This window comes from Balaenoptera musculus, chromosome 10 (genome assembly GCF_009873245.2).
Source record: "Balaenoptera musculus isolate JJ_BM4_2016_0621 chromosome 10, mBalMus1.pri.v3, whole genome shotgun sequence".
NCBI lineage: Eukaryota > Metazoa > Chordata > Mammalia > Artiodactyla > Balaenopteridae > Balaenoptera > Balaenoptera musculus.
In genome coordinates this window covers 26,165,587-26,189,236 of record NC_045794.1, presented here as the reverse complement: position 1 = coordinate 26,189,236, position 23,650 = coordinate 26,165,587, and the positions used below count along the sequence as shown (strand labels likewise).

General features: G+C 33.9%; 1 protein-coding gene across 3 annotated transcripts in view; it reads left to right on the top strand.

Moving 5' to 3' along the window:
* IPO8 (importin 8) overlaps window positions 1–23,650 on the top strand; it is a 68,147-nt gene that overhangs the window by 13,367 nt on the left and 31,130 nt on the right. For all 3 annotated transcript variants that reach the window (XM_036866661.1, XM_036866658.1, XM_036866659.1), the window contains 13 exons: window positions 822–978; window positions 5,740–5,829; window positions 7,350–7,444; window positions 7,888–7,972; window positions 10,273–10,407; window positions 12,070–12,169; window positions 14,448–14,524; window positions 14,817–14,933; window positions 16,101–16,190; window positions 17,506–17,671; window positions 18,722–18,882; window positions 19,712–19,837; window positions 21,782–21,848. In XM_036866661.1, coding sequence (XP_036722556.1) covers window positions 822–978; window positions 5,740–5,829; window positions 7,350–7,444; window positions 7,888–7,972; window positions 10,273–10,407; window positions 12,070–12,169; window positions 14,448–14,524; window positions 14,817–14,933; window positions 16,101–16,190; window positions 17,506–17,671; window positions 18,722–18,882; window positions 19,712–19,837; window positions 21,782–21,848 — 1,466 coding nt within the window. The remainder of the gene's footprint in view (window positions 1–821; window positions 979–5,739; window positions 5,830–7,349; window positions 7,445–7,887; window positions 7,973–10,272; window positions 10,408–12,069; window positions 12,170–14,447; window positions 14,525–14,816; window positions 14,934–16,100; window positions 16,191–17,505; window positions 17,672–18,721; window positions 18,883–19,711; window positions 19,838–21,781; window positions 21,849–23,650) is intronic.

Below are 23,650 nucleotides of genomic sequence, written 5' to 3'. Positions count from 1 at the left end.
ATCTGCTAATGTACTAATCTCTAAGTTAGTGCTTTTCAAACTTATTTGTTAGTTTCAGAGGACTGTTTATTAACAGCTTTCCTTGGAAATTTTGATGGAGAGAGGTACCTTAACATTTGTCTTTAAGTAAGCACATCATTAAGTAAACCAAACATTTACCTTTTTGGATGCAAGGTAGAAAATGTTCAAGTTTCTTTGCTAGTGACTTTCTTTTCTATAAAAGTTGCTTGGGAGGTGTGGGACTAGTGTCGCATTTAATAGCAGTGCTTTCTAGCTTCTAAGGGGATTGCTGCTCCTGCATGCAAAATCCTGTAGTCTTCCTTCTAAAATGATTTTTAGAGGATATTTTAGATTTATACGTGTTAAAGTGGTCTAAGAGCACCTAAATTTGTAAACTGTTTTAACTTCTCAAAGTAGGGTGGTAGACGGAGAAATGTTTTTTCCACCACATTATTTGTTATATGATAGGAATGTCTATTTGAACTGTTTATCAACTTGTATTTTATAGCAAGAATTGTGGTATGTGAAAATTAATTTAAGTACTAGAAAAATTCATGTAGGAAAGTTGCAAAACTATCTTGGATTTTTTTGAACTAGTCTCTTTCTAGAAAGATTTTAGGTATTCTGCCTAAAACAGGGATATGCTCTTTCAAAGTTCCTTTCAAGTTTATTCTAGCAATCCAAACAGAAAATGTAAGCTAGTGTTTGGAATGTTATTGTTTAGCTTTATATAGTTTAAAAATATTGTTTTTCATTCATTGTTTATAGCTCTTTTGTGGGGGAGAAATTATTGTTCTCTCTTTTTGTCTTTGCTTATGTAGATATAAGAAAGCAGAGGAAAGAGAACCTCTTATAGCAGCAATGCAAATATTTCTGCCTCGTATTCAGCAACAAATCATGCAGCTCCTTCCTGATTCCTCACATTATTCTGTATTAATACAGAAGCAGATCCTGAAAATCTTTTATGCACTTGTGCAGGTAAGTTTCTATAGCAGAAGACAAATACGGAGCCTTGTATTTCTGCCTGATACATAGAAAGTGCTCAGTAAGTGTCAGTTATTGTTAAAAATTACATATTGTATATTCTCACATGTATTTCCTTAAAAAAATCCTTATGAGCAAACAGACTTTGAGAGGTCAACTTAATTGTCCAAGGTTATCTGAGTGGCAGAGCTGAGATTCAGTGTCCATATGCCTTTCACCCGCAGTGTCTGAAGTCTGGGTATGGAAGAAACAAGGTAGTTAACTTCCCTGAAACCCGATAATTTGACTAATCTGTCCATAGCATTCTGCCTGTAGATTAGTTATGATTATAGGAGAAGAGGAAGGAAAAGAAGAGAGCTGCTTTTTTTAATTGGGAAATCATATTGATGGTAGTTTCTTTGCATTTGACCCATTTAAAGCTAACAAACAAGATTGAGTGCCTCATTTACCTTCATTTAAAATACTTCCTTTTTCTTACCTGAAAGCTATAAAGAACATTAATATGGAATGTTTTAAATATAAAAATATTTAAAATTTAATCCTCAAAAGACTTGGGTAAGTTATTTCGATCTGGGCGGAGAAAGAATAATTGTTGTCAGTTTAAACTGTGTGATGATGAATGGATTAAGGCTTTATTTCATGCTTTCTAGTTAAATTAGTCACGGCAAGAGGGTAGTTTCATCAGGCTAGAGAGCCAAGATAGTTTGGTTTTGTTCTTGGTTTCTATCTGACGTAAGTACTTTTGTACTGTTCTAGAATATTTCACTTGAATAAAGATTTATATTTTTAACCTCATCTTTTAAACTTTTAATAGAGACAGTCCAAGGCAGATTTTCCTTTTTTTTCAGCTTAGCCTTTTTTGGGGAAGAGAGAAGGGGAAAGGAGGCACATCTGAGAAAAGAGAAGAAACTGGACTACTAGGAAAACATATTCCTTCACCCTCTATTTTGTTTTTTCTTTTTTTAAATGTAATAAGGTAGGAAGATGTACGGTGCTTTTGTTTTTGTTCTTCCGTTCAGAAATCTTTCTCAGGAGAATCACTTTGGGGCAAATATTTTTTATTCAGTGAGATGTTTTGCCGTTAGATATAGTAATATCCCATTTATTCTGAGCCAGACTTTCCTTTCCTATTGGGAGGAGCATAGCCAGGAATCAGTAAGTAAGACAGAGGCTGATGAAATAGTTTTCTTAAAGCCTCTACTTCTACTTGGTTTGCTAAGAGAACAAAAATCTAAATTTTTTTTCCTCAACATGTATGTGCTAAAAATCTAAAAAAACAGAAAAAAAACCTCATCATTTGAAACCATTTTAGTAATCTATTATATGCTAATACAGTAATATTCTTTAGTGGGAAATCCTGGAAGCAAAAATTTAGAAGGCTTTAAGAGGCACAGTTACAGTGTTTATGTAAGTAAAAAGTGATTGACAATTTGGGAAGAGGCAGAAAAGTTTATGTTTTAAAAAGTATGATACAATGAAATTGATTTTGTCTAAGCATTTATTAAATATTGTGTACAGGGCTGTTGAATATTCCGTACATATTTCAGAACCCGTTTGTCCAGAAGTGAACTCATTGTTACTTTCCCCCAGCCCTTAGCCTGCTCCTCCTATGTTCCCCATCGTAAAGCCAACTGACTCCCCACTGCATTTAGAACAAAGTGTTAACTTTTTCCCATGGCCTATAAAACCCTTCATCTCTTGCCTCATCTTATACCATACTTAGCTTTAGCTTTGTTCTTTACACTCCGGCCATATGGAAATTCTTTCAGCTTCATGAGCAGATCATGTCCTCTGTCACTTCTGAGCCTTTAAGGCACTGTGTTTCTTTCTGCCTGGAGCATTCTCCTTCCCCTTTATGCCCTGGTCAATTTGTGCTCCTCCAGGTCTTGGCTTGCATATCACTTCTTCCAGGAAGTTGTCTCTGATAGTAGCAGGCTGCATTAGGTGGTCCTCATGGGTGCCCTTATCAACATTATACTGCTTTTATCTGTACTGTTTATCATACCATATTGTAATTCCTTGTTTAAATGTGTCCCCCCTCCGCCCCAACTAGACTGTGAGCTTTACTTAACATTATGTCCTTAGTGTGTAGTAGGTTTTGGAATGCATGGATGCAGAGGTGCTATGCCTCATCTCCTGTAGCTCAAGGTGTAGTAGGGGTGGGGTTGCACACTGTAATACAGTGGACTGTGATTTCATGCCACAGTGTAGAGGAAAGTAATTGAAAAAATGTTTCTTGAATGTTTCATGACATAAAGATTTTCATTAAAGTCATTAGAATGAGTTTCCATCACAAAAAAAGATAATTATGGGAGGAGAAATTAAGGAAACACCTCTATTTACAATTTCATCAAAAAGAGTAAAATACCTAGGGATAAACTTAACCAAGGAGGTAAAAAACCTATACTCTGAAAACTATAAAACATTGATGAAGGAATTTAAAAACAATACAAAGAAATGGAAAGATATTCTGTGTTCTTGGATTAGGATAATTAACATTGTAAAAATGTCCATACCACCTAAAGCAATCTATAGATTTAATGCAATCTCTATCAAAATACTGATGACATTTTTCATAGAACTAGAACAAATAATTTACAAAAGACCCTGATTTGCCAAAGCAATCTTGAGAAAAAAGAACAAACCTGGAGGTATCAGGCTCCCTGACTGCAGACTATACTACGGAGACACAGTAATCAAAACAGCATGGTACTGGCACAAAAACAAGCATATAGATCAATGGAACAGAACAGAGAGCTCAGAAATACACCCACGCACCTATGGTCGATTAATCCATGACAAAGGAGGCAAGAATATACAATGGAGAAAAGACAGTCTCTTCAGTAAGTGGTGCTGGGAAAACTGGACAGCTACATGTAAATGAACGAGATTAGAACATTTCCTCACACCATATACAAAAATAAACTCAAAGTGGATTAAGACTTGGAAACCATAAAACCCCTAGAAGAGAAAATAGGGAGAAAACTCTTTGACATAAATCATAGCAAATTTTTTTTGATCTGTCTCCTAAGGCAAGGAAATAAAAGCAGAAATAAACAAGTGGGACCTAATTAAACTTAAAAGCTTTTGCACAGCAGAGGAAATCATTGACAAAACAAAAGACCACCTACTAAATGGGAGAAAATATTTGCAAAGGATATGACCAATAAGGGGTTAATATCCAAAATATATAAACAGCTCATACAACTCAATATCAAAAAAACAACCCAATTAAAAATGAGCAGGAGACCTGAATAGACATTTATCCAGAGAAGACATACAGGTGGCCAACAGGCACATGAAAAGATGCTGAACATCACTAATTATCAGAGAAATGCAAATCAAAACCACTAGATACCACCTCATACTGGTCAGAATAGCTATCATCAAAAAGTCTACAAGTAACAAATGTTGTCAAGGATGTGGAGAAAAGGGAATCCTCGTACATGTTGGTGGGAATGTAAATTGGTACAGCCATTATGGAAAGCAGTATGGAGGTTCCTGAAAAAACTAAAAACAGAACCACCACATGATCCAGCAATTCTACTGCTGGGTATATATCTGGAAAAAAATGAAAACACTAATTTGAAAAGATACATGCACCCCAATGTTCATAGCAGTATTATTTACAGTAGACAAAATATGGGAGCAACCTAAGTGTCCATCAATAGATGAATAGATAAAGAGGTGGTGTGTGTATCTACATACACACAATGGAATATTACTCAGCCATAAAAAAGAATGAAATTCTGCCATTTGCAACAATGTGGATGGACTTAGTGAAATAAGTCAGACAAAGAAAGACAAATACTCTTATCACTTACATGTGCAATCTAAAAAAATAAAACAAACGAATGTATATAACAAAACAGAAACAGATTTACAGTTATAAAGAACAAACTAGTGGTTAACAGTGAGGAGAGGGAGGTGGGGAGGGTCGAGATAGGGGTATGGGATTAGGAGATACTAACTACTATGTCTAAAATAAATAAGTAACAAGGATGTATTGTACAGCACAGGGAAGTATAGCCATTATTTTGTAATAACTTTAAATGGAGTATAGTCTATAAAAATACTGAATCACTCATATACCTGAAACTAATATAATATTTTAAATGAACTATACTTCAAAAATAAAAAGATAATTTTATGAGGTAATGGAGGTATTGACTAACATTATTGTGATAGTAATTTCATAATGTATATGTGTATCAAATCATCCTGTTGTATACCTTAAACATACATAGTATTATATATCAATTATATCTCAATAAAGCTGGAAAAATGAAAAGTTTGACACACAAAGGGGTAAATGGTAAAAAATCACTTATCTAGAATCTCATGTTGAACAAATGATGCCTTACTGCATTATTATTTATTTTTTACTTAAAAAAGTAGCTTTGGGACTTCCATGGTAGTCCAGTGGTTAAGACTCCGTGCTCTGAATGCAGGGGGCACAGGTTCGATCCCTGGTCAGGGAACTAAGACCCCTTGTGCCTCACAGTGCGGCCAAAAAAAAAAAAGCCTAGAGAAATAATTCATGGCATGTATATTTTCTAGATTAAAAAAATTTAATTTACATACGTATGTTTATAGAGCTGTTTTAAGTTAAATTTTAGGTTGAACCATCTGAAATTACTAATTTCATGGTCAGGTGTTAACCGTTCCATATATTTCAACCTTTCAATATAGATAAATTGCTGATTTTTTAGAGGGGCGGAATTATTGTCTGACGTTGTTGTCCTTTGTTTTCAGTATGCATTGCCTCTTCAGCTGGTGAATAACCAAACCATGACGGCGTGGATGGAGATCTTCCGAACTATTATTGACAGGACTGTTCCACCTGTAAGAAAGGGCTTCTGTTCCTAAGAATAATGGGGAAAACTTGGATTTGGGTTATTTGTGGTAGATTGATTTATTATACCAGCCTGCTATTTAGAAAAAAAAAAATACTACTGTAATAAAAGTAATTAATGATACATACTCATTTTTAGAAAGTTCAGATAAACAGAATTAATAAAATAATAACTATTTAATCCTACTAAAAATGATAACCATTTTTAAAACTTGGTATTTATTCCTCTTGTCTTTTTTTCTCTGCATTTATATACAACCATATATTTTTTCTTTCTACAAAAAATATTACAGAATCTTTATAGGAAGAAGTGATTAAAAAGGGTATGCTGACAAAATCTTACTAAAAAGTAATTTAAAAGGGTATAGAGAAAAAGGAGCATTAATGAAATTTGTCAGGAGAAGCAATCATATTTTATTTGTAAAAATGGTATAGATAGGTACTGTTTTGAAGTTCACTTTTCACTTAAAATCTATTGTAAATATTTTGTATGATTATGAATTTTTTTACATTGTGCCATTTTTGTTGAATGCTTCATTTGCTGGATATTTAGGTTGTTTTAGTTTTTTAGTGTTTTGACTATAAGGATGTAGTTAAATTTTTATGCACATACATGATTATTTTGTTTCGATAACCTCTTAGCAGTGTTTAAGACTTTGACAGATCTTTAATTAATTAATTAGTTAATCAATTAATTGAAGTATAGTTGATATACAATATTATATTAGTTTCAGGTGTACAGCGTAGTAATTCAGTATTTTTATAGGTTATACTCCATTAAAAGTTATTAGAAGGTACTGGCTATAATTCCCTGTGCAAGACTTTTACAGATCTTGCAAACGGCTTTCCAGAAACAGTGCACTGGTTTATACTTTAATAAGCAGTGACTGAGAATGTCTGTTTTGTTAAATTCTAAGTTTGCCGGTTTGATAGGTGAAAGATGGTGTCTCATTTTTATCTGTAGTAACAGTGATACTATATTTCATCTATCAAATTAACTCAAATAATTAATCAAATTAACTAAATTAAAATATATCAAATATTTAAAATTTTGAGCTTGTCTCCAAATGTGCAATATTCCTTCCTTTGTCCATATCTTGGGACAAATTATGTTGAGGTTTAGTTTATACACATAAATGCCAGAACTTAGTGAACAGTTCAGTGAATTCTGACAAACATACACTTGTGTTACCATCACCCAGATCAAGATATAGAACTTTTCTGGCATCTCAGAGAGTTTCCTTGAGGGATATGGTATTTTGTGTTTTGTTTTCTACTTATTTGGGCCTTTTAAAGATAGAAGATAAAACAACAGCACTGGTTGGTTGAAATTTGCTTTGCTTGTTTAATTCCTACCTAGCAATCTATAAAGTAAGAATTTGCATTTGTATGGCAGTCTGAATTCACATTTAATATTACTTAATTTGTATCAATATTTATTCTGCCTTTGTTAGTCACACAAACCTTTTCATTATGTGGGAATTTTATCTGGGTGTTTTTGTCCTCCTAGGAGACTCTGCAGATTGATGAGGATGATAGACCAGAATTAGTCTGGTGGAAGTGTAAGAAGTGGGCATTACACATTGTAGCTCGTCTCTTTGAACGGTAATTCTGGTTATTAGATTTACAATCTATGGTTAGTACCTCAATATTGGATATAATAAAATTGAATAGTCCCTTGATGCTCTACAGTATATGATTATTTTTCTTTAGAGCAGCAGAGGGCAAAAAGTCACCCTCTGCTTTGATTTAAAGCAGGCTTAACTGTGATCATTGGCTTTGAGATCATAGTGAGGTGAACAGTCTTCTCTGGATCTTTCTGTTCTCTTTAAAAAGGATCAAGAAATGATATTTCTGTCTGAAATTTTAAGTATGGCCTGGAGTCTGAGTACAGCTTATCATAATTTCATTTTGGGGCTTGTGAAAAAAAGGTAAAATGTTAGTTTTCTGTCCCAATAGAATACATCTTTCAACAAGTATTTAAACTGGTGAGCATGCTTTGTTTCTAAAATTTGCAGTATTTAAACATTTTCTCTTTGTATTTTAAGATATGGAAGCCCAGGAAATGTCACAAAAGAATACTTTGAATTTTCTGAATTCTTTTTGAAAACTTATGCAGTGGGAATTCAGCAGGTAAGAAACTTATATTTTTAAAATAGAAGGATGGTTACTGCCGAAAGTAGTTAAGTTACTTCTATCCATTTAAAAGTAGTTTACAAACATGTTAATTAATACATGTTTATGGGGATGAAATGGCAGCTCTGGGAATCTAATGCAGTGCAGTCTGTTTTAGAACCAAATGTCCTAGGGTAGCTACTGCAAGAATTTCCTTTCTAGACTCCTAGATGCTGGACTGAAACCTTTCAAGTCTGTTGATTGATACTTGTGTAGCAGTCGCCAGTATTAGATCAGGTTCTTCAGTTAACTTCCTGACCTCACATGAGTTTCTTACCCTCTATTTCTTGGAGCCCCACCTCTTTGTTCTAAGCTTTTATGTCAGAAGATTTAGGTAATAGGAATTGATCTATTTCAAGAGGAGTTGAGCTCAGAAGTTAAGACTTTCAGCTGAGAACTTACACATTTTTGTGGAAGTTTGGGAACCATTCTGTACAGTGAAAATTAGGAGTTCTTGAGAAATAATCCAAGTTCATATTAATATTTACAAACTACAAAGGATAGATGGGCATGAAGACTATCTGTATGGCCATTTGAATCATGAAATTTTTGTTTCTATTTCAACAAATGAAATTCAGTAATGATTGAGCATTGGCTGTGTCAGGGCTATATTAAGGAAGCAAAGATTAATCAGACATAGTAAAAGGCTTTCATGATACAAAGGGTGTTTGTAGATTTTTATAAATCTATGCAGATTAGTCTTTACTGTCAATGATAGAAAGTTCAAACCTGTCATCTTAGATGGAATACTTCCTTTTATGGATTATCATTTTGTCTAGTATCATTTTATGGATTATCATTTCTAAAAATTACCTTGCAACAATTCAGGAAAGCTATGGCTATAATTTTCTCACAGATTATTTTGTTGGCCCATGAGAAAGTCTGTAGGGAAAATTGGTGAGTGATGAATAAAATTATATATTCAGCCATTCATTTTAGATACTAGGATAATCAGGGAGCTGGTTAGCTCTGTCTTCTGCTCTTTCCACTGCTGTTAAACCCCAGTAAGCATCCTAAAGTTGATGCCCTCTTCTAGTGTGTTCAGTAGAGGTTTTCCAGTGTCACATAAACATGTATGTACACACACATTTAAATTTCATGCTGTTGCATAAACTGTTTGAACATTGGTCATTTAAGGTATATATTCCTGATATTTTAAACAGTTTTTTTTTTTTAATCAAAAACTGTTCTCTTCTTTAGTATTGTGTCTCATCTGCGACCACCTCCACTTTGTGTGAACAGCAACTGTATTAGGAAGAGCTGTGTTTAGTAGCATCCATTTTTAGCCTGCATTGCAGAAGGAGTTTCTAGGTGATAGTAGGACTTCCGACGAATTTTATAAACCTGAACTTTGTATAACTTGAACTGAATTCATGTTCTGAATTTATAAATTCTGTACATGTTTTAAAAGAACCCCTTTTATTTATTCAGCAGTTCAGTGATAAGCTTGCTGTAGTGAAGGGCTCTGGAGATCAGGAATTGGAAGACTTGGACCGTGTTGTAGTGCAGCCTCTGACTGCATGTCCTTGGGTCCTCACAGCTGCTTTGGGCATGGTTCTTTCCTTAGAAATAATCTTTTTTTAAAAATCAATATTTAAAAAAATAACTTCTCAGTTTTGTGGTATTTCTACAAAGACTTTCCGGAGTCTGAGATTATAAAATAAAATTTTTGCACACTCTTTTTTAGTTACTCTGTGGTGTCATTTTTTGTTGCTGTTGAAATATTTCCCTATCTGGAATTTATTTAGGTGTGAAGTTTAGTTAGGGAGCCACCTTAATTTTTTTCAGAGGGCTAGTCAGCTGTCCCAATACTGTTTTTTGGATAACTTACCATTTCTCTTCCAGTTGAAATGCACCTTTATCAAATATTAAAATATGTTTATGGCGTCTCTTGCTATATGGATGTTTTCAGTGTTCACTTAGTCAAGTCTGTTAATATTTGACAGGAGTCTTAATTTATTTGAAGAGCTAGTATGTGGAATAGTGTATAGACTTATTTTGAGTAGTTCCACAGGTTAGAAGTAGGATAAATGGCTGGAAATCACAGTGAGACACCCTTCAGTTCAATATCACAAAGACCTATCTAAGAATTAAAACAGCTCGTGTGCTTTCTCACAAAATATTTACTTCTCTAAAAATGTGTTAATTTTTATCTCTATGACTTCTGCGTTGGTTTTATGTCATGCCTAAAATGCCCATCCTGTTAACTTTAAAATTGTTTATGTTTTCCTATGTTTTCTCTTCCTATTTTCCTGTAGGTACTACTAAAAATTTTAGACCAATATAGGCAGAAAGAGTATGTAGCTCCCCGTGTTCTTCAGCAAGCATTCAACTATCTCAACCAAGGCGTTGTTCATTCTGTAACCTGGAAGCAGATGAAGCCGCACATACAGGTTAGTGTCAGGGAGCAGCTCTCGGAAATCATTCTCTGGTTAAATTTTCTGGACAGGGTAAGTGTTAACTAATCCCATATTTTATATTTAATATGTTTTTGTTTCGATTAATAATTTCAAATGAATGCAGTCTTATATCTGATATGAAGGGCTTGGAAATTTAGGTATTTGAGAAGAGTGAAGTTTTCAAGTTGTATGAGTTGGAAGGCTTGGATTTAGTTAATCTTGCTTGGAATCTCATTTAGCCTCTGTTTCTCCTCTGTTAGGTCAGATAATATTTTTCTACCCTTCTTACCTAAAGGTTGCTAGGATCAAATGAGGTATTTTGTATGATAGCATTTTGAAAACAGTCACCAGGGCTCTACTAAGGTAGTGTTATTTTGCAGGAAATGCAGCCTGATACATGACCATTTTCTTTTGTAGGTATGAGCAAACAAGGTTTTTATTTCTCTTTTTGGATTGTTAAATTCTATAAAAGAAGTTGAAGTTTTCGGTTTTTATATCAATTGTGTACTTAAAGGTAGAATCAGCATTGTTATTAAAGAATAAATCAGAATGAAAAATTATGGACCATTAATAAATAAATTAATATTTACATACAGATAATTTTGGGTAATTCAAAGATGTTAGGAACGGAATTTTTTCCTCTCAAACTATGAATTCTTAAATTCTGTAATCTCTAAGTTGGTATCTAAAAAGTAAAGCAATTCTTTTACTTTGTCTTTGGTGTCTAGGATAGAATTTGTTTAGTGTTATCTTATTATAGGTCTTACAGATATTAGATCTTTTGCATTGTTTTCCGTGGACATTTTAATAATGTTTGCCTAATTCCCTTGATCAAATAGTGATTGGTTCTTTGCAATTAATAAAGATACAGATTTCATTTTATTTACTGTGTGCCTGTAAAGTAAGGGTGAACTGTGATAGCATTTTTTTCTACTTGATGCCTTTGGCCTTATTTTTACATGGCTGTAATGTAGGAGTAAGAAAACTCTGATTATTAGGCTGAATTTTTTTCTCTTAGAATTACTTAATTTGGAAGAAGTGATAAGAGCTAATTTTGTTCTTACATATGTAATTGTTAGAGCACGGAAGGGCTTGGTAGAGCATTAGCGGTAGTGAACATAGAGGCTTTTAGATGTGATTTTTTTTTCCCCCCACTGAAGCCTGCATTTATAGGGTAGGAAATTAAGTTGTTGAAAATGGAAAAAGAGAAGAAAATGTTAATGTTGTTGAAATATTGACATTTAGGATCAAAATGGAAATGTAAAAATGTTCACAATAAGTAATATAATAGTAAATATAACCTTGGTTTGATATTTATTTCTCTTCCTTAAAGAATCAAGGTATGTTTAGGTATGTTTAATATTGATAGTAAAACTTTATTATCCCCGCTCTTGCTTCAAAGAATAACATTCATCTCTTTCTCTGTACCTTTAATCAATTGTTGTTTAAAAACAATCTTATGTTTAACTTCTTCTGCCCCCCACCCCTTACCCCCAAGGCTTCTGCTTTCCTGCTTTCACCTTAGCCAATGCAAGCTTAACAGAAAGATTAATATAACGGTTTGGAAAACTAACTTCATGAAGGCTTTCGTTCTTGGTGTTCGCCAAATGTGAATAGTCTATACCCATTTGTTGTTTTGTTTTTTTCTCTTGTTAGAATATCTCTGAAGATGTGATTTTTTCTGTGATGTGTTATAAAGACGAAGATGAAGAGCTGTGGCAGGAAGATCCATATGAGTATATAAGGATGAAATTTGGTAATGGAGATGATTTTAGTCCTCATCAGTTCCTGGCTGTGTAAAGTAGTAGAACTAAATTTATACTTTTAAGCAGATTTTACTACTTTGTTAAATTCCCAGAGTTCTGCTTTGCACGATAAACTCTGAAACACGTGAGAGTTTGATGTTCTGTTGACCCGACGGACTTGAGATGAAAAGCTGCGTTATTTGTCCATCCCTCTCATGGGTGCTGAAGCGGTCGTGGAGCCATCTATGTATAACTCTTTCTGCTGTGATGCTGATCTGCAGGGACCGTTCCTTTCTGGGCCTTTTGGGATACCTGTTTGTAGATTGGGTTGTTCTCAGTCCGGGAGATCCTTTGCATTTCTGCATATTTTAGGAGCACCCAAATTTAGTTTGCATCCTTAACCTAAGGACTGAGTATTCCACAGGGGAATGAGATTACTTCTGATGACCCCACTGTGTGGCCCAGTTCTCTGTGGGTCCTTTTAGCCTTGGATCTTCCAGGAAGCTGTTGAATTGTGTAGGTTGCCTAAGTTCATTCCCTTTTGTCACCAGTTTGAATTAAGCACTTCCTGGAGTACTCAGGCGCTTAGCATAGGAAGATGTTATTTGTGTATCTCTGTTCCTCCCACGGTGAAGAAGCTATCTGAGGGCAGGGACTTTATCTTACTTGCTTTAATTTGCATTCTCCATCCCTTCTACACCACTACATTCCTCTGCAAGTTCTTGGCCCTAGTCTGCCTTCAGTGAATGTTGAAACAAATAATTGATAAGACTAGCACTGACCAAGGCATGCTGAAGGTGCTGTGACCACAGTGCTTCCCCTTGTTGGGCCATATGTCTCTAGTTACTTGAGTTAAGCCTACTAGTATAGATGCTAGATTATTGCGCTATGATGTTTTCACAGTGCTTTGTGTTTAGGTTCTTTGATTCAGTAAGTGAGGAAGTGCCTCTTTCCTTTGGAGACAAAGTACAGGAAAAGCAAGTGAATGAGAAACAATATTTACCACTGCTTTATCCTTCCATTCTATCATTTCTATTTGAAAATCATTGTACATGTGCATGATTTATTAATTCCCCTTCCTAATGCTTTTGTTTTCCTAGTTTGCTTTGACAGAGCAGAATGGTTAACTGGTCTTTCTTCTTTTTTAAGGCATTTTTTAGTGTCTAGCTTTTCTATGATACCTGTTTTTATAATGTGCAGTGTATTTGTTTAACTTTCAGAAGGCTACCATTATTTTATTTATTCTTTATATCAAATAAGAAAGTATCTCAGTTTTTAGAAAATATAATAGTTAAGAGCTGTGTGTGTTGATTGATAGAATTTACATTTTATTGATTAAAAGAGAATATGGATAATTCAAGACTAGCTAATGTGCCTTTTTTCCTTAATCATTTCCTTCTGTAGAATGCAGTGGGTATTACTTGATATGTGTATTTTACTTTTAGATAACCACTGGGGAGAACAATTACGTTATTAGTTTTCTTTTTATATTTTTGTCATGTGCAGTTATTTAATTAACAAAATACTCCTGTCTAAGTGTATTGACTGATATTAATAATGGTGTTTTTAGATTTGGTAAAAACTGAAGGAGCTCAGGCCTTCATGTTAAGACAGCCTGGATGTGAATGCTGGCCTGGTCGCTTACTCACTGTGTGACTGTGGGCAAATTACTTAACCTCTCTGAGATGGAGTGTCTTCAGCTATAATACCTTGTGTGTGTATGAGTGTCTATATGTGTATTATCAGTTTGTTTCTTTCTCTTACTACGTAAGCACCATGAGAACCTTTTTTGTTTGATATTTGTATCCCCAGAGCCTAGAACAGTGCCTGGCACATAGTAAGCACTAAATAAATTTTTATTGTTTTTTGATAGAGGTAAAGCATTTTTCCTATCCTCAGTGAAACAGATATGCCTAATATGTATTGTTTGTTTTAATATGATTATTTAAAAGGTCAACCTTTTAAATAACTATTTAAATATTTTAATAAACATTTGATATTTATTAAAATAAACACATATTTAAATATGTGTTTATTTTGATAAATAACATTTAATTTAAATATTTAATAACTATTTAAAATATTTTAAAAACATTTAAAATAAATATTTGATAAATATTGTTGTGCATGAGAGCAGTGATGATATATCTTTAGCTTTTTTATGCTGTAAACCAATGTTATATGTGGACTGTTTTATTTCTTGGTTTTGGAATAGTGATCAATCAGGTTTAAAATCTATAATAAGTAGTTGTATTTTTGCTAACATGGTTTAAACTTTTAAAATCTTAGATATTTTCGAAGATTATGCTTCTCCCACCACAGCAGCCCAGACTCTCTTATATACTGCTGCAAAGAAAAGAAAAGAGGTATATAGTTATTCTTTTTAAATACAAAACTGAAAGGTGGCCTGTGTTGATTTGACACTCTAATGAATGCCCCTAGTATTTGAAAAATTATGTTAGTAGTTACAATCTGTTACTTTAAAAATATTTTTCTGTCCTTGTTAAGGGAAAAGGAATATTTTGTTTTCTTAATTATAATTGCTTGATAGAACACAATAAAATGGCTTTATTTTTGAAAATTTGTACATCATATTTAATACAATAGTAAGGCAGTAAAAGTTCATGTAGACTAAAATGGTTTCTTCTGTTTCTTTAGGTGTTGCCAAAAATGATGGCATTCTGTTATCAAATCCTAACAGACCCGAACTTTGACCCTAGGAAGAAAGATGGAGCCCTGCATGTGATTGGTTCCCTAGCTGATATTTTATTGAAGGTTAAGCTACTCAAATTTAATTTACTTAATAACACTGTGTAGCACAGGCAAATGAGAGAATATGAAAGTTATGGATAATTTAAAACTGGTGACTTTCTGCATAATTGAATTGACTAATAAATATTTTTCTTTCCTTAATTAAAAAAATGACTTTTTTCGATAGTTCCATTTTTATTTATTTATTTTTTAACATCTTTATTGACGTATAATTGCTTCACAATGTTGTGTTAGTTTCTGCTGTATAACAAAGTGAATCAGCTATATGTGTACATATATCCCCATATCCCCTCCCTCTTGCATCGCCCTTCCACCCTCCCTATCCCACCCCTCTAGGAGGTCACAGAGCACCGAGCTGATCTCCCTGTGCTATGCGGCTGCTTCCCACTAGCTATCTATTTTACATTTGGTAGTGTATATATGTCAGTGCTACTCTCTCACTTTTTCTCAGCTTACCCTTCCCCCTCCCTGTGTCCTCAAGTCCATTCTCTACATCTGCATCTTTATTCCTGTCCTGGCCCTAGGTTGTTAAGAACCATTTTTTTGTTTTTAGATTCCATATATATGTGTTAGCATGTGGTATTTGTTTTTCTCTTTCTGACTTACTTCACTCTGTATGACAGACTCTAGGTCCATCCACCTCACTACAAATAACTCAATTTCATTTCTTTTTATGGCTGAGTAATATTCCATTGTATATATGTGCCACATCTTCTTTATCCATTCATCTGTCGATGGACACTTAGGTTGCTTCCATGTCCTGGCTATTGTAAATAGTGCTGCAGTGAACATTGTGGTACATGTTTCTTTTTGAATTATGGTTTTCTCAGGGTATATGCCCAGTAGTGGGATTGCTGTGTCATATGGTAGTTCGAAAAAAATGACTTTTTATTCATCACTTTTTCAGTATGAAAATGTTGCTGTATAAAAAAAGATACAAAATGACTTTAGTGTTATTTATTTCTAGAAAGATCAATCAATATCAAATTATATCTAAAGTACTATTTCTGTCTTGCTTTAAAACATGCAATATGTAGGTAAAATAATTTTACAGAATTGTAAATAAAAGTATATTAAGTGTAAGTCATAACAAATGTATTTTATTAGGAAGTGATTTTTACATATGAAAAAGACATTGGTAAGTTAAACTTAATTTCTGTCTCCTAACAGAAGAGTTTATTCAAGGACCAAATGGAATTATTGTTGCAGAATCACGTATTTCCATTATTATTGTCTAACCTGGGATACCTTCGAGCCAGAGTAAGTTTTCCATATTTCCATTATAGTATCTCGGAATCTTCATTTGTAAGTTAATTATTGAACTAAATATTTTTAGATAAGTTGACCTTTTACCACATATTGAGGCGAAATGAAGGCAATTAGAATGTCTTTTATGGTCACATAAGCTGAATAAAGAGCAAACTGGTGAATAAAGGAATTTATAGATTTTAATTCCAGCTGTTTTTTCCCCTAGCCTCACTTGCTGCATATGCAAAACATTCAGTGAGAGGGATGATGTTACAGCAATGGTACAATGTAGATTCATAAGCTGATTAATTTTTAGTGTCCAAAACAGCATGGAAATTATATTTTGGCTAAAAACTTGATTATGATTTCCAGTATAATAGATATGCCTTAATAAAATAGAGAAAATAATAATCCATGTAAATTTATTTGTGTTCTAAGTGTATATTATTTATAGAAATAATATATTTTATGGAGAAATAAAAATAGAACTTTAATTTAAGAGCCTAGTACTTATTTTTATAACTGTATCAACCCAACAAAATGTCTTGCTAAAAACCAATATATGTTAAAATGCCTTGTACACTCTAAAGCATTTTATAAACAGAAGATAATAGTCACTAAGGAAATATTTGTGTGAATGTAGATTAGCGATGTGGAGGGCACACAAGTATTTTTATAAGTAGGCTGTTATTTCTGCAGACTCTGTGAATTGTATTTCTCTTGTTAAGTCTTTAGCCATTCAAATTAATTACTGTCAGTTGTGTTTTATGCACATAGAGAATTTTAAAAAATAATTGATTCTGTGGTTTAATAGTTTAAACTTTGGTAATTTATGCAAAGTTAAATTTCTTCGTGTCTTGTGTGAGTGGAAAAATCAAGTTTGTTAAGCCAGTTAGTGTAAGGGAAAATAATATTTCATTCATTTGTTGTGAAGACCAGTAAATGAATATCAGCATTGTTTGGTTCATAGTGCTTTTACATATAAATAATAAATAAGTTATGAATCGTAATATTTATTAAAAGCATTGACAGGATTTCTTTTTTCAGAGACGCTTAAATTTGGCTCTGTTTTCTTTTTCCTGTGAATAATGATATTGCATAAAGGTAATTTAGAAGTAACAAAACTGCCTTTATTATAAGAAGTCTGGGAAATCCAGAAGTTAGCCACTAAGGCTAATATGCTTCTCTCCAAAAACAAATAAATAAACAAATAACACTTGGTAGAATTAATGATATTTTACTTAGTAAGAAGTTCTTATATGTGTGGCATTATTACATAATGCCATAATCCTAATAGTTTCCTACTAACTTTTTTCTTATAACATAGTCCTGTTGGGTACTTCATGCATTCAGTTCTTTGAAATTTCATAATGAGCTCAACCTAAGAAATGCAGTTGATCTAGCTAAGAAGAGCCTGATTGAAGATAAGGAGATGCCTGTCAAGGTTGAAGCTGCCCTTGCTCTTCAGTCATTAATTTCTAACCAGACACAAGGTAAAGACAAAATTTTTAAATTTAAAAAATTTAAAATAAAAACACACCTTTTAGAGGGTGTATTTAATTTATTTTTTTGACATGGTCTTCTCAAGGAGTTTTGTTCACTTCCTTCCCTAACAAAGATGAGTCCCTAAGTCTTAAGGTTCAGGGTTTGGATTTTTGAGCTTTTGCCCCCTCAGAATTTTATAGGAGTTTATTCTTGCCACTTTTAGGAGTGTCTATTGACTGTGGTTTCCAGAAAAATTTTAGATTAGAAAAGAAGTTGACGATTAGTAGATGGGGAATCAAGAGACCTGGGGGTCTAGTTTTGATTGTGCTACTACCTTGCCATGTAGACCTGGGCAAGGCACATGATCTGTCAAGACTTAGATGCCATATGTTTAAATTTAGGGGGATTGGACTAGATGGCTTTAAGATTCCTTTCAGCTCTAGGATTCTATGATTCTGCTAGTTCTGAAAGTAGCAAGTAGCATTTCTAGTGAGTGATAACACATATCTCATTTGTTTGTTTAAAAGAATGTTCTGTTCAAAATTCAAATAAACCTTTGAAAGTAAATTGGGCTTTATGAAGAACGTGCACCTTTACCTCTATTCAACAGTGTTCCAATGGAAGGACAGTATTACATAAGCACATGTGGGGAGAAGGGTGGTGAGAGATGGGGTGGGGGAGGGAACAGGCACATCAGTGTTGGGCATAGTCTTTATGTACATGATTTTTTATACTTGTATCTTGATGGCATATTCATGTTTGGTAAGTCGTGCTGATGACAGAGCACGTGTGTAATTAGAATTTCTCAGTGGGTGCTATTGGCATTTTGGGCAGGACAGTTCTTTACTGTGCTGAACTGATTATCCCTATGTTACTCATGGGAAAATTGATACATTGGTGAACATTATTTTGGTACAGCTTTGTAACTTACTCACTGTGAAGCAAATATGTTATCTAGAACCTATTACCCTGTGTTATTTGCCTTGTGACCAAGTTACTTTCCTTCACCACTTGTCAATGGCTAATTTTTTTACTGAGTTTGTGTTTTATTGCATTAGCTAAGGAATATATGAAGCCACACGTGAGGCCTATTATGCAGGAGCTGTTGCACATTGTTAGAGAGACAGAAAATGATGATGTTACTAATGTTATCCAGAAGATGATATGTGAATACAGTCAAGAGGTAGCCTCAATTGCTGTTGATATGACTCAACACTTGGTAAGACTGGGCAAAGTTTTATGTTAGTTGGTATAAAGGCTTTGAATAATCTAAATCAATTAAACTCCAAAATCTGGAGTTGAGTTTACATGTAATTGAAATGCTAATATAAAAATATTTGCTCTAATAATTCTGACAGTTAATAATTTCTATATATACTTTTCAGTTTTCCTAGATTTTGGATTTATTTATTTAATGACAACCAGAAGTTAATTATTTGCTATCTGATTATAATAGCTAATATATATTCCACTTTAGTGACTAGATAAGGGAAAAATGGCTATGTTTAAAACATGACAGATTCTATCATTGATTCACTTGGCAAAGTGCATATCTTAAAGTTTGAGCAATGCTGACATTTGGATGTGTGACACTGCCCTTTTTTTTTTTAAAGAATTTATGTATTTATTTATTTATTATTTATTTTTGGCTGTGTTGGGTCTTCATTGCTGCGCATGGGCTTTCTCTAGCTGTAGCGAGTGGGGTCTACTCTTCATTGCAGTGCACGGGCTTCTCATTGCAGTGGCTTCTCTTGTTGCGGAGCATGGGCTCTAGGTGCGCAGGCTTCAGTAGTTGTGGCACACAGGACTCAGTAGTTGTGGCTCGGGGGCTCTAGAGCTCAGGCTCAGTAGTTGTGGTGCACGGGCTTAGTTGCTTCGCGGCAGGTGGGGTCTTCCTGGACCAGGGCTCGAACCTGTGTCCCCTGTATTGACAGGTGGATTCTTAACCACTACACCACCAGGGAAGCCCGACACTGCCCTTTTGCTAACTTATAGAGAAGGGCGGGTATAGCAGTACTAATTGTTGAATGTGTTTGCTATTTTCATAGGCTGAGATATTTGGCAAAGTTCTTCAAAGTGATGAATACGAAGAAGTTGAAGACAAAACCGTAATGGCTATGGGAATTTTACATACCATTGATACTATCTTGACAGTTGTAGAAGATCATAAAGAGGTAGGATTTCTTTGTGTTTTATTATGTCATTATAGTAACTGAAATTTATATGATCACTGGTGATGAATTTTAAAGTCTTAACCTTTAAATTGCTATTTATGTTGCTGGATTTTAAAAATTACCCTCAAATTTTAAAGAAAAGTGTTAAAATGATTGAAGGGAAATATTACATGTGGTTTTAAAGTATATAGTATATCTCTTTGTGCTAAGCTTAGTTCAGTTCATCACATCTCCTATGTGCCAGGCTAGGTTTAGGGGGATATCACATTGAATAAGACATGAGCCCTGCATTTTGGAATCCATAGTCTGGCCTTCTTGGCAGAGAGAGACTGCCATTCAATCACGGTGGCAAATTTTAAATAATGGAACAAAATGCTGATGTAACAAATGTCTGAGAATGGAAGGGAAGAAGAGCTTAAAACATCATCTTTCCTAAACTGAGTTCCAGAACAATATTGGGATAAGAATTTGTGCAAACATTTGTTAAGTGCTCTCATATCCGTTAGCTGACAGAATGTTACTATGTCACCCTGCCATAGAGCAGGTAATGGTAGTGTCCTTTTGCAGAAGTGGAAAACAAGGTTCAGGTAGTATCAAGAGTCTGAATCATGTTCACAGAGCTAGAAAGTTGTAGATTTGGGGTTGCAGTCAATTGATATATCCTGATAATATGTCAGTTAATCCCTACCTAAAACCTGCTGCTCTCTTCCCCAAGTATTATATATTATAGAGCCTCTACTTAACTCAAATTAGATTTGTGTTCATTACTTCTGTGAGCACGGTTGACTTGTTTGGCAATGATGGCAGCTCTCATTTTGTACAGTGGGACTTAGGAAGCAGGTGCTGGTTCTTTAAATAGCATTGTTAAACCCTGTGGCTGTTGACTTATCCTGTGTTTATCACATACCAATGGACACTTACCAGGTTCTTAAAAATGGTTCAGTTTTCTTCTCCTGGGCAGGGCTTCCTTTGCCTAAAAGGCTTAGTGTGAATTTTTATTTCCGTATTCATTATTGTATTGTTGTGTCCTTGTTGAAACAGTATGGGCCTATCAGTAAAAGTGAGATTTCCAAGTTAAGTTACATGTCTACTTAAGGATTATTCTTTCACCTTATATGTAGAACTTATATTTTAAATTTGAAGAGAACTTAGACATCGCCTTGTCAAGTTTTCCCAAATGTGTGTGTATGGAGGAGGATGGGCAGTAGTAGAATGAGCAGCGGGATTAGTTTGAAGACAAAACAGCATTTTATCTTTTTGTTTTAATTTTTAAATTCTTGATATTAACTTTATTTTGAATTTCAAGTAAAGTTAAAGGAGCATGTGACCTTATTGTGATTATCAAGGGAGGCATGGGTTAAAATTGAGATGCACTAATCAAATCCAGCTTCCTTAACCTACAGATGAAAAAACTTAAAGCCTTCAGCTAAATGGCTTTACCAAGGTCATAGGTAACTAGAGGCAAAACAAGGACTGGAATCTTGGTCTCCTGACTACCAGTCTTATGATTTTGAACTTTGACTTACTAAAAGCAAACTTTGAAAACAAGATTTCCTTAAAAGGAGTATTTACACGTGTACAAATACTTAATGTATGAAGAGCAGAATTAGAAATCTGGAACAGATGCTTAGTATTTTTATGGCTTAAGTCTTCACATTGAAATCCTAGATATATTAGGAATTAATTTTGCTATAAAATATGAGATAAGGAAGTAATTTAATTTGTAATTTTATTATGAATTTAACTGCCACTTCTGTCATTAGTCTACTTTTCAGAATTTCCTGGTTATTCTTGCATGTTTAATTTTTCACATGAAGTTTAGAATTCTCAATTTCTCTTCTCAGAAAAGTCCTGTTGGTATTTTTATTGAGATAATATTAAAGTTATAGATTAAATTAAGAGTTATGATGAATTTTAAACTAAATATTTAAAATATGTCTTTAGGTTACTCAGCAGTTAGAGAATATCTGTCTACGGATCATTGATCTTGTTTTACAGAAACATGTAATTGGTAAGTTCAAAGGTAGAATAAAAAGGTAAATTGGGACTATTTTTAAATTTGATGAAAAATGCATTTTAGCCCTTCAGATTCAACAAGATGGACAGTTTTGAGAGAGAGAGGCTTGCATTCTGTTCAATTTTTAGATATACTTTCTGATAATAGGCATCCAGATTTTCATTTAGAGGTAAGCTTAACATATCCAGTTAAGAATTTTTGGTCTTGGAGTTTTCAAAGAACAGAGAATTTAAAGTTTTTTAGAAAGGAGGAACTGGGATGAGGTTCAGGTGAGGTTACTTTAATCTGGGATTGAAAAATGTGAAATGATAGACATATATCCTATCAGAAGTGTGCATTAATTGTTGTTCTGTTATCTGTTATGGTGCCTGACTGCTGAGTAGAATCAGTAGCTAATGCTGGATGTTATACACTGAATGGAATTTGTAGAGGAGGCAACTTTTTCATAGTATCCAAGCATTTTGAAGATGCCAGCCCCAAATCTTGTGGGCATGAGGGAAATGCAGCCTGTATAGTGTATAGATAGAAAGATGGAACAAAAGCATGTTACTGCCTAAGAGCAGTTGTCCCCAAACTTTTTATCATTCACACCATTAGTAAAAAATTGAGCATGTACTTCTAATATATGGGAATAATATTTGAATACCTATTTATAGGCAATATACATGTTACTATACTACATTTACATACATAAAAATAGAAATGTAAAAACATGAGATTAAATATAAATATATATGTATATATCCACTAAATGTTCTAATAGCATTCTTCTCCCATCTCAGTGGATTATCCTGCACCCTGCCGAGGGTACTCCTTACTTTTGAAATAGTTGCTATAAAGCAGTAGTTCTAAGACTTCGGTGTGCATAAGAATCCCTGAGGATCTAGTTAAAATGAAGGTTCCTGGACCATAATTCCAGAGATTCTGATACACTCAAAAAGAGTATATTCACTTATGTCCTTATTCATGGAGGAGATTGTAACTGAAAATTCTCCATTAAAAAAACTTTTTTTAAGGACTTCAAACATGAATTTTTAAAATTGACTTACAATATTATATTAGTTTCAGGTTTACAATGTAGTAATTTGATATTTTTATAGAATATGCTACATACAGAGTTATAAAATATTGACTGTATTCCCTGTGCTGTGCATTACATGCTTATAATTTATTTATTTCAGGTGAAGGGGATTAAGAGATACAGATTACTAGGTATAAAATAAATAAGTTACAAGGATGTAATCTCCATTTAAATTTAAAGTAAAGTAATCTTGAGGAAAAAACTGTAAAGTAAAGCAAAGTAGTTTTTACCAACCTTCTGTAATCTGCCTACACCAAATATTTAATTTGAGCAATTACAACATCAGGATGTTAAGAAGAAGGAAAGGGGCCTATTTCTTGGGTGCTGTGGGCAGAGGAGAAAGCCATGGTTTCAGCTGCCTGTCTCCTCTAATCTCATCCCTAGTCCCAGGGTGATAGCTGATCTCTCTTGTGTTTTCAGCTGTGATGCACATAATGTTAGTGGCCCTTTTTTGAACCAATACTTGGCTATGCAAGATCTCAGATTAAAAATAAACAACAACCAAACTTGTTCTGGAAGATGTCATGGGCTGAATCTGTTAATCCAGGACCCCCCGCCACAGCAGTCTGACCGTGTTATGTCCCTGGTCCAGTCTCTTTCTATTGTCCCACTTCTCCCTCCCTCCTTTGCCTGTTTTCATTGCTAATTTACTCATGAAGTTGATTTATTATTAGAAGCCAGGCTTAGCTGTTACTGATTTAACTGTTCTATCTTA